Raw genomic sequence first — 10776 nt, 5'->3', positions numbered from 1 at the left:
ATCCAGAAAATTAAAAAAAAAAAACAAAAAAACGGGTAGCTCCTTTTGCACTTGAAAACAAAAAGAGTATAGGAAAGAAAGCTGAAAACAGTTAAACTGGAAACACCGTGGCATGGGGGCTGTATGGGTTATCATTTACCTCCTCCAGGAGAGAGCAGCAGAAGCAATTTCCCTTTAAAGCAAAAGATACACACACAGCAACTAACCAAGACCCATAAATCCAATCACATATTCCCCAAGGTCAATAACACACTGGATAGGAAAAATGAAAAGGACAATTCTAATGCTGTTTTTATTTAAAATTTTATTGAAACTCTCTTTCACCCCTTTACCACTTCCTAAGTGAAAATGTATTTAAAGTCTGAGCCTGATGGTATTATCTTCAAATTATTCCTTAAATCCCTGAATATGTGGCTTTTGAAACTTGGGAAAGTGAAGCTAGGACAAGGATCCATTTTACATGCCTGCTTTGTTTATTCATGAGCAGAGCTAGACTAAGAAACCTTTCAATAAGAGGGAGAGCATGTCTGCAGGAGTATAACTCTTTATTCTGAATTCTACCCTCTCACTGGCCCCATGAAAGGTAAGGAACACGTTAGATAGGGTGGGGAAGGGATTTTGGAAAACTTGTGATAAAGAGGAGTAAATTCTTCGTAAACTCTTGGCAAAACCTAACAGGTTACCAGTAGAGTCTGTGTCTTAAGTTAACGTACTTAAGTAACTAGCATCAGAGTCTCCTTCAAAGTGCCCTGTATATCTGTCATCAGTTTCCTCTTTCAAAGATTTCTCTTCTCTATCCTACTATATAGTTAGCAAGACCAGTTTTCCTTGCCCTATGCCTATGAGAAATTGGCAAGAATAATTTAGGGTTTTTGAACACCATCTCTTATCTATATCTCATTGGAGGTGTCTGCATGTATGAGTGTGTATGGTTTTTAACAGAATAACAAATGCCTTAAAGCCCTTTAATGTGTTTTTAAAATCTACCTTTAGAGTAAATCCTATGCATTTGAATGACCATGAATAGTTCCTCATTATTCAGGCTACTAATATTTAAAGTATTATATAAATTTAGAAAATAGTATCTGAAGGTATTTCCCATTAAATAAATCTAGAATATACTTAAGTTCAAATATTTAGAAAGATTTAACTACTGTTACTCATAACTACTCTGCTGTGAATTTGAGTATCAAAATACAACTTTGCTTAGTTAATAAGTGGTTGATAGCTGTCCACTCTCTGCAGAAGAATATCTGAATATCCAGGGGAATAATACCTGAAAAAAGAAAATACTCTATTAAATGCTTGTGAAATAATCAGCACAGTAGGTACATAAGATTCAACATAGGGGATTTACCTTAAATAATCCTGTGAGTGAAACCTCAAATATACTCTGAATAATTATGTTCCAGTAATGCTTTGTGCATAAAGTTAGAGGCTATCCAGGAAAATAATATGAATTCATAAAACTGTGCTACAGAAGTAACAAAACATTTAAGGGATATAAATGTAATGGCAAAGGGGACATTTTCCAAACAAGAATCTTCAATCCAGTGACAATATTTTATTACAGAGACTTCATTTTAATCATATCAAGTGGCTAATGTTGCTTTAGGATCATAGCTAATAGATTTTTTTTCATAAGTTAGACTACACAGTCTATTGTTACTAATAAACTTCTGCATTCTGACTGCCTTAGAGATCATTCTCAGCATAGGTTTTACTCAGATCTAGTCACCCAGGAAAACAAAAATTTCTAGGAGTATAACCCACATTGAAAAACTACTTAATAAATGGGTTACAAATACTTGTGTCATACAAACCTAGGAAATTAATCATTTTTTACTATTAATAGTTACCGTATACAAGACCTAGTATAAAAGTATTAAATATGTTGATCAACACATTGTGAGATACTTAGTATGTCATGGAAATAATTTACATGGAGAGAAATGAATGTCAAAATTTAGCAGGCATTCTAGAATAAATAGATTTTTTAAATCTATGGAAATATATTTCAAAAATTCTCAAAACACTCAAAATATTAAGCTTCTGAAGGCATTTTCTCCAGATAAAACCTACTATTAGAGACTTGCTCTATCCTTTGTTAGTTATCTCATCTATGCTCAGATGCTCGACTTACAAACTCATAATTTCACACTAATTTCTTCCACAATTTATCAAGTTAAGGTGGACCAAAAAAAAACACAGCTGTACTTTCTCAGTAGTGTGCTTACAGGCATCCATATTTAAACAGATACTTATGTACGCATCCAAAAAGCTACCTTAAAGAATATTTCTTCTCTATCAGCCTCTTGAAAACATTATCTTTCAACAGTGGGTTTCTTTGAAGTATTCTGAGACTGAGAAATTCACAACTGTTTCTTCTCTGAGTTAGTCAAAAATTTTAAAGTAGGCTTTACCTTCCTAGGCCTTCAAATGTATCAGACAACAGATATGAAGAATGCAAAAGGTAGATTCTTAACTATCTTTAAAATTTTAACCTTTTTTATTCAAATACGAATACATTTTATACCATTTTAGCGTAGTATTTAATTTACTACATAAATATATTAATATTTTACTTATTTAATGATATACTATTCTTAGTACTGATATAATGATATCATTGGTATTAGATTAATAATAATTATTATCACCATGTTAAATATGGGAGCCACCAGCTACTGAGGACTAGAAAAATGGCTAGCATGGGCAGGGTACAGTGGCTCATGCCTATAATCCTAGCACTTTGGGAGGCCAAGGAGGGTGGATCACCTGAGGTAACGAGTTCAAGACCAGCCTGACCAACATGGTGAAACCCTGTCTCTACTAAAAATACAAAATTAACCAGGCATGGTGGTGCATGACTGTAATCCCAGCTACTCAGGAGGCTGAGGCAGAAGAATTGCTGGAACCCAGGAGGTGGCGGTTGCAGTGAGCTGAGTTTGCGCCATTGCACTCCAGCCTGAGCAACAAGAGCAAAACTCTGTCTCAAAAAAATAAAATAAATTTTTAAAAAAGAAAAAAAAATTGCTAGTATGTCTGTATTTAGATTATATAAAATTTGCAGCTGAAAGAACAGAGTGGGCTGGGTGTGGTGGCTCACACCTGTAATCCCAGCATTTTGGGAGGCCAAGAAGGGTGGATCACAAGGTCAGGAGTTTGAGACTAGCCTGACAAATATGTTGAATCACCGTCTCTACTAAAAATACAAAAAAAATTAGCCAGGCATGGTGGCGGGTGCCTGTAGTCCCAGCTATTTGGGAGGCTGAGGCAGGAGAATCACTTGAACCCAGGAGGCGGAGGTTGCAGTGAACCGAGATCACACCACTTCACTCCACCCTGGGTGACAGAGTGAGACTCCGCTTCAAAAAAAAAAATAGACTCTCAAGTTGTTCCAAACATATCTAAAAGTTTTCTAATAACGGAATCAAGTGTCAGGTTTTTAAAATTTTAAATTCAATATTAAAAATTCAGTTTCACAGACATACTAGCCATTTTTTCTAGTCCTCAGTAGCCACACGTAGCCCTTTGGCTAAGCATTTTCTCATTTAGTTCTAACTATATTAAATAAGTAATTATCTTTAACCACCTTGTATAGATGTGAAAACTGTGACTAAAAGGGTTAACTATTATCTTCAAGGTCACACAGTAAGTAGTTAGAACTGAGAGAGGAATTTAGGCCTGTTTGACAACTAAGCCTGAGCTCTTAGCCATACTCCTCCTGAAAGAACCAACATGAGCCTTCAGGTGAGACCAGGAAATTCCTTCTCTCTGACCAGCAACCACGGCTATGGCTATTCCAACTTACCTCTAAATGGCCCTTAAGAATATAAATGAATTAACCTTATCCTAGACCCACATAGAATTGGGGTTATTATAATGTTATGATACCAGAAATGTGCTAAATGGCAGACTGTGTGTCCATGTCTCCCGCCCCAAATTAGATGTTGTCCCAAAGCCGCTTCCCCACCCCAGCTAAGGCAGAGATTTTGAAGACAAAGGAGTTCAAAAACACCTTATGGCTGTGAAATAAATGTTTAGGTTGTAACAGATGAATGTATCAGTTGATAAACTTTCTTACAAAGGATAATTAGTTCTAAAATAGTTGTCATCAAGCGATTCTTGAGAATTATGTAATTGTAAAAATAAAACTACGTTGAGATTATATTTGTCTATTTTCATAGAAAGACAACATTTCAAAGATTTCTATAAAATACTATTTTATAGAACCTAATGCTTTAAGATATAACAGAGGTTTTCCTGCTTGCCCTGTATGGTGAAATTATCAGAAATTTGAAAACATTAGTTAGCTAGCCAAAATCTTTAGTCAATTTAAAAAATGAAATCCCAGCTCACAGAATTGGAGAAGTTAAAAATTTACAATGGCATTTTGACAAAGCACCAGATTAATTTCTAATGTGACAGACTTTGTAGTTTCTCCTGGTGCTCAGTTAAAATATGCCTTCAAAAAAGTGGGAAAATTTTCTATTCAAGAAAGTACCTTACCATTGGTTGATTCTAATAGGTCATTCATTCTGGGTCTCAGGACCCTTTGGTTAGTTCTTTTTTTTTTTTGCATCTTTCTATAATTTTGTTTGTAACAAAGTTGCACTGAAAGTTATATTAAACTTGTATAAAACAGCATTCTTCCTGAAGAGACATATATCCATGTATAAAAATGAATTTTACTTTCTTGATAAAAGATTTTCATATTTCTTTCATTTAATGGTTTTACACATTTTATGTTATACAAACTTTTAAAATATAAATCTGTGGTTGGGCGTGGTGGCTCAGGCCTGTAATCCCAGCACTTTGGGAGGCCAAGGCAGGAGGATCATGAGGTTAAGAGATCAAGACCTTCCTGGCCAACATGGTGAAACCCCATCTCTACTAAAAATACAAAAAATTAGCTGGGTGTGGTGGCATGAGCCTGTAGTCCCAGGTACTCAGGAAGCTGAGTCAGGAGAATTGCTTCAACCCAGGAAGTGAAGGTTGCAGTGAGCTGAGATCACACCACTGCATTCCAGTCTGGTGACAGAGTGAGACTCCGTCTCAAAAAAAAAAAAAATATATATATATATATATAAATTTGTATGTTATATGTAGACTAATTATACATGTTATATCACTGCTTTGATGTATCATATATATTAATATTTTCAAAGCTGACTCATTGGAACTCTCTGGTCAAGCAGTTCTCATAAACTTCCTAAAAGTGCACAAACTGGCAACTCTGGAAAGAATTTACTGGATAAAAATGTGTGAAAAGAAAATAAATTTTGATCTCAAAATTGTTTTTGTGCTTTTAAAATTTATGTTAGCATATGTATTAAATATCACTGTTACTAAATAGGAAGAACTAACTGAGATCCAACTTACATAAGTATATATTATAGCATGTAAGCTTTAGAATTTATATTTTCCAATATTAATCAAAGAAAATAAGAAAAATGTAGGATTAGAAAAACATAGATAAATGTGCTTTTATTCTGCATGCCTTGTGGGTATTCTTAAATTATCTAAATGATTCTACCTTTTCCTGGTAACTTTGCTTTTATTTATTTTGAGTTTAGTGAAATAGTTTTCCTTTAGCCTTACAAGGACTGAGGCTTAGGCTGAATGCTCTGCAAATCAACTTCATTTAAAAGTGAATATTTTTTAATCTTGAAAATAGCATCTTGCTATATTACTCTGAAGTACCTGTATATCATAAACATTATTTGGGTTTTTTTTTTTTTTAATTTAGATAGTGACTTTTTTCTACCTGCGATACTCTCATTAATGTAAATGTGAGCTTAAGGCAGAAAAGTAATATGCAGGGAAATATGAAAATCAGAATCGATTCTAAATCAGGTAGTCACAATTTAAAAACTGTTTAATTTGAACTCTATATTTGTGTATTCTTTAATAAAGCATATATTAAATTAGTACAAAAAATGTCTTTAATAACATTCCAGTTTGAATTGGAAATGTGCATGTCAGTCAGAACAATTAATTTGTGGCAGGGAGGGGGGAAGAGATCAAGAGAGAAATAAAGGTATATATTGGCCTCACATCATATTTTGAAGTCCACATTTTGACACAGTAGATATAAAAATCTAGATTTGAAAACAGAAAAACTACATTCTAATATTGAATATTTCAAACTCCATTTTCCCCACCTCACTATTTCCTCTGGGTAACAATTGTTAATACAGTTGATGTAATCTTGAAGGAGAGAACCAGGTTCTGCTTTTATCTCTTGAACTTTTTTAAGGCCACCACTTGTTACAAAAAGTCGTCGAGCTTTGCTATCATGTGGCAGCACCTTGAAAAGTGAAGCACAGAAAAACGTCAGCTTTCCTTTTTCAAGTTAGATTATTACTATTGAAAAGCAATAATGTATGTGAGAAAATGTAAAAGAGGATTTATACCCAATATACCTATAATATAATGAGCCATATCTGCTGCTGATTTTAAGTGAAATGTGCTCTTTTTAGAATTTAACTTTTATGCTGTAGAGATGAAATAAAGGCAATGAACATGGCAACGGCAATGGAGATCCACTCACAGATATAAAATATAAAGCTTACACCATTCAAGGTCTCTCTATTCTCTGAGAATTTAAAGGCAAGCTCCTTAAAAAGCACACAGTCTTGTGGGAACCAACTCCTAAATACCTCTCCAGCCACCTTACCTACCAATTTTCTAAATATTGTTTCAGTAACATCACAGCATGCATGCTGTGCCATCTCTTGCCTTTGCACAAGCTGTTACCGCTTCCTAAGATGGCTTTCCACACTCCAGAAACGTCTCCCCTATGCTGGTTAACTCTTAGTCATCTTTTAAGACTTAGCGCAAGCATTACCTCCTCTAAGAATTCTTCTCTGGAAACCCTTATCCCCTTATCCCAGGATGAGTTGGGTCTTTTTCTTCTGCCAGCATTCTGTCAAACCACCATCCATGTGGTTACCACATAATACTTAAATATCACACAATATTTTAATTACCCACTATATGTCTGTCATAATATCACTGAAGGCAGAAACTACACGAGTTGATTCATTCATTTCCCTCAGGCCTGGTGCCTAACAGAGGTTCAACAAATGTTTAACAAATGAATATACTGAAAAGTAGGCAGAGAAAGGGGATTGAAACGTTAGAGAGACAGAGAAGAAGATCAGAAACATAAGGAATCAATAAATCCAAGAGAAGACTTCTCAAAGCAACCAAACAGAACTAAAAAACAAGTCACTGAATCTGACAGTGAAGAGAAGTTGCTGAAGACTTGAGTAAGGGCAGCTGTGTGTGGAGGGGAAGTTGAAGCCAAGTTACCAGCAGCTGAGGAAAGTGTCCCAAGTAAGGAAGTCAAGGCAAACTTAAAAGTTTCAGAAAGAAAAGAGAGGGAATCAGTAGATCAAGCTAGAATAGAACTAAAGGCTAACGATGTTGCAGATTTTGTTCTTAGGATCAAGGAGACTTGAGCATGTTTGAACATTGACAGGAAAAAGCCAGTGGAAATGAAGAAATTCATTATGAGAAACAAAAAAAGCTAACCAGACTAGGAAGGTCCTGGGAAGGAGGTGGGCTCACAACATAGGAAGTCCTGACATCTTCCTTGGTCACTGCTACTATCCCTCTGACAGAAACACCTTCTTTCCCCCCATCTTGGTCCTTCTGCAAGGACCAGCTCTTCTCACTTGTCCTTCCTCCATTGAAGCCCTATCTGAACACTTCAGACTACGTTCACTCATTCATTCTTTTAAAAAGAGTTTATCTCCAAGTCTAGTATATTGAAATGTTTTCTAATTGTTTCGTCTGCTCTCCTCAGCTAGTTTATAAAGTTCCCTGAAGATCAACTTTATCTTAGTCTTTTTTGTCTGTTCCCCAATGCTTAACAGAGAGTTGGGTACATGTAGGCATTTAACAAATAATTAAAACCACAAAAATATATTGCTAATAGAACAATAATACAAATAAGCTGGACAATAAAAGACTGCACTAATATGTATTTGTAAAAATATAGTAGTCTATAAATATATTGGTTTTACATATTTCGTTTGGCCTGGAGAATTTTTATTACTTCCTATCTCTGTCCCCAGCCACTTTAGTATCTTTTCACTTTCTACCTTGCTTTATCATCTCTTTTTAGTGCTTTGGTATCCTTAGATTAAGAAAATATTCCTGAAGGCACATTTATAAGCATATATGATACTGGTACTGTATTTATTTTATCTTGGGGCTGTCTAACTTCTACACATCCCACTGGTTCTACTTATTTTAAACTCTTAATATAGGCTAGTGTTTATTTTCATACCTACTTCAATAAAACCAGAATATCTCACTCGCTAGACTAAAAGATTACAAAATGAAACTTTCAGAAATAATGTCAATTACCCAGTTCAAGAACAGATGAATCTGTCTGTAGATGATCTACTTAACCCCTTACCCCTTATCCCTCTTAGACGACCAAATTAGCTGGTCACTTTTCTAGCACCCAAAAGTACACAAAAATAAAGAAATGGATCAGTTTCCCTTGCAGCAATTTAGTCTTTTCTCTGCATTATTTGGTTAGTCAGTTTGTCAAGAGGGCATGGCATTATATCTCCCGCATCCCATATAACTAAAAAGGGGAGAAAAGTTTGGTTATTTTCTTGGAAGGAGGAATAAAGGACTAGGTGTTTGATACACAGAACAGTATCCTAGGTGGGTGGCTTCAGCAATGTGAAACTTCTACTTTCCTGTGGGTCTGGCACTTGAGGGCCTTTCACACTGTTGGAGATCATGAACAGAGTTAAGAGAACTGAAGGCTGTTAGCAGACTCTTTCAGATGAAGACCTAAAACTAGACAAACTTATCTGTAGGGACTACTTTAAAAGTTATAACAGTACATAGCTTTTGTTCATTATTTGTAGAAATACAGTATATGAATAGTGGCTTCTCATTTACATAGTATTGTAACTGACTGTTCAAATGAATTTGCCACCGCCCATTCATTTTTTAAAAAATCTTTTAAATTAGCCTTGACTCATTTGCATGTTTTATTTCTTTTTATTTTTTGAAACAGAGTCTCACTCTGTTGCCCAGGCTGGAGTGCAGTGACACAATTTTGGCTCGCTGCAACCTCCACCTCTCAGATTCAAGTGATTCTCCTGCCTCAGCCTCCCAAGTAGCTGGGACTACAGTCAAGCACTACCACACTCAACTAACTTTTCATATTTTTAGTAGAGATGGGGTTTTACCATGTTATCCAGGATGGTCATGATCTCCTGACCTCATGATCTGCCTGCCTCAGCCTACCAAAGTGCTGGGATTACAGATGTGAGCCACCACACCCAGCCGCATGTTTTATTTCTTAAATAGAACTCTTTGGTTATTTTTGTTCTTTTGAGTGTTTAATATGTGCCTGGGATTGAGCTAAATGCTTAATATATGATATCTCATTTACTCTTTACAATGACCCTACGAAATAAGTACTCTAATTATTTATATTTTATGGGTAACAAAACTAAGGTTGAGAGAGGTCAACATTTTGTTAAAGAATTATAGAGCTGGTAAGTGGGAACTCCAGGTACTCCAATTCAGAATGTCAGCTCATGATCACCATGGACTACTGCTCGCGCAGACCCCATTTTGCTAGGTCAAATTCACTGAGCAAGTGCCCATATGAGGAGAATGGAGAGATCCAAAATTGACACCCTATCATCAAAATTGAAAGAACTAGAGGAGCAAGATCAAAAAAACTCAAAACCTAGCAGAAGACAAGAAATAACTAAGATCAGAGCTGAACTGAAGGAGATTGAGACACGAAAAACCCTTCAAAAAATCAATAAATCCAAGAGCTGGTTTTTTGAAAAGATCAACAAAATAGACAGACCACTAGCCAGATTGATTAAAAATAAAAGAGAGAACAACCAAATAGATGCAATAAAAAATGACAAAGGGGAAATCACCACAGATTCCACAGAAATTCAAACCATCATCAGAGAATATTACAAACAACTCTACGCACATAAACGAGTAAACCTGGAAGAAATGGATAAATTCCTGGACTCCTGTGTCCTCCCAAGCCTAAACCAGGAGGAAGCTGAAACTATGAATAGACCAATAACAAGGTCAGAAGTCGAGGCGGCAATTAAGAGCCTACCACTCAAAAAAAGCCCAGGTCCAGACGGGTTCACAGCCGAATTCTACCAGACACACAAAGAGGAGCTGGTACCATTCCTTCTAAAACTATTTCAAACAATCCAAAAAGAGGGAATCCTTCCCAAATCATTTTACGAGACCAACATCATTCTGATACCAAAACCCGGCAGAGACCCAAGGAGAAAAGAAAACTTCAGGCCAATATCCATGATGAACATAGATGCAAAAATCTTCAATAAAATATTGGCAAGCCGATTGCAACAGCAAATCAAAAAACTTATTCATCATGATCAAGTAGGATTCATCCCGGGGATGCAAGGCTGGTTCAACATACGCAAGTCTATCAACGTAATTCACCACATAAACAGAACCAAAAACAAAAACCACATGATTATCTCAATTGATGCAGAGAAGGCATTTGACAAAATTCAACAGCCCTTTATGCTAAAAACCCTCAATAAACTCGGTATCGATGGAACGTATCTCAAAGTCACAAAAGCTATTTACGACAAACCAACAGCCAATATCATACTGAATGGGCAAAAACTGGAAGCATTCCCTTTGAAATCTGGCACTAGACAAGGATGCCCTCTTTTACCACTCCTATTCAATATAGTACTGGAAGTTCTAGCCAGAGCAATCAGG

The 10776-nt window shown here is 35.8% G+C and overlaps 1 protein-coding gene across 2 annotated transcripts in view; it reads right to left on the bottom strand.

The window, feature by feature from the left end:
* Positions 1 to 284: 284 nt before the first annotated feature.
* SPAG6 (sperm associated antigen 6) overlaps positions 285 to 10776 on the bottom strand; it is a 59340-nt gene continuing 48848 nt past the window's right edge. Inside the window, exons 10-11 of one of the 2 annotated variants that reach the window (XM_002750092.6) lie at positions 6168 to 6313; positions 285 to 1276 (exon numbers count right to left, since the gene is read on the bottom strand). In XM_002750092.6, the coding sequence (XP_002750138.3) occupies positions 1207 to 1276; positions 6168 to 6313 (216 nt within the window). In that variant the 3' untranslated portion in view covers positions 285 to 1206. The remainder of the gene's footprint in view (positions 1277 to 6167; positions 6314 to 10776) is intronic. The other variant, XM_017974102.4, reaches the window with a different exon arrangement.

This window comes from Callithrix jacchus, chromosome 7 (assembly GCF_049354715.1).
Source record: "Callithrix jacchus isolate 240 chromosome 7, calJac240_pri, whole genome shotgun sequence".
Taxonomy (NCBI): Eukaryota; Metazoa; Chordata; class Mammalia; order Primates; family Cebidae; genus Callithrix; species Callithrix jacchus.
Note: the sequence above shows the minus strand (reverse complement) of the source record. Positions and strands in the feature narration are given on the sequence as shown.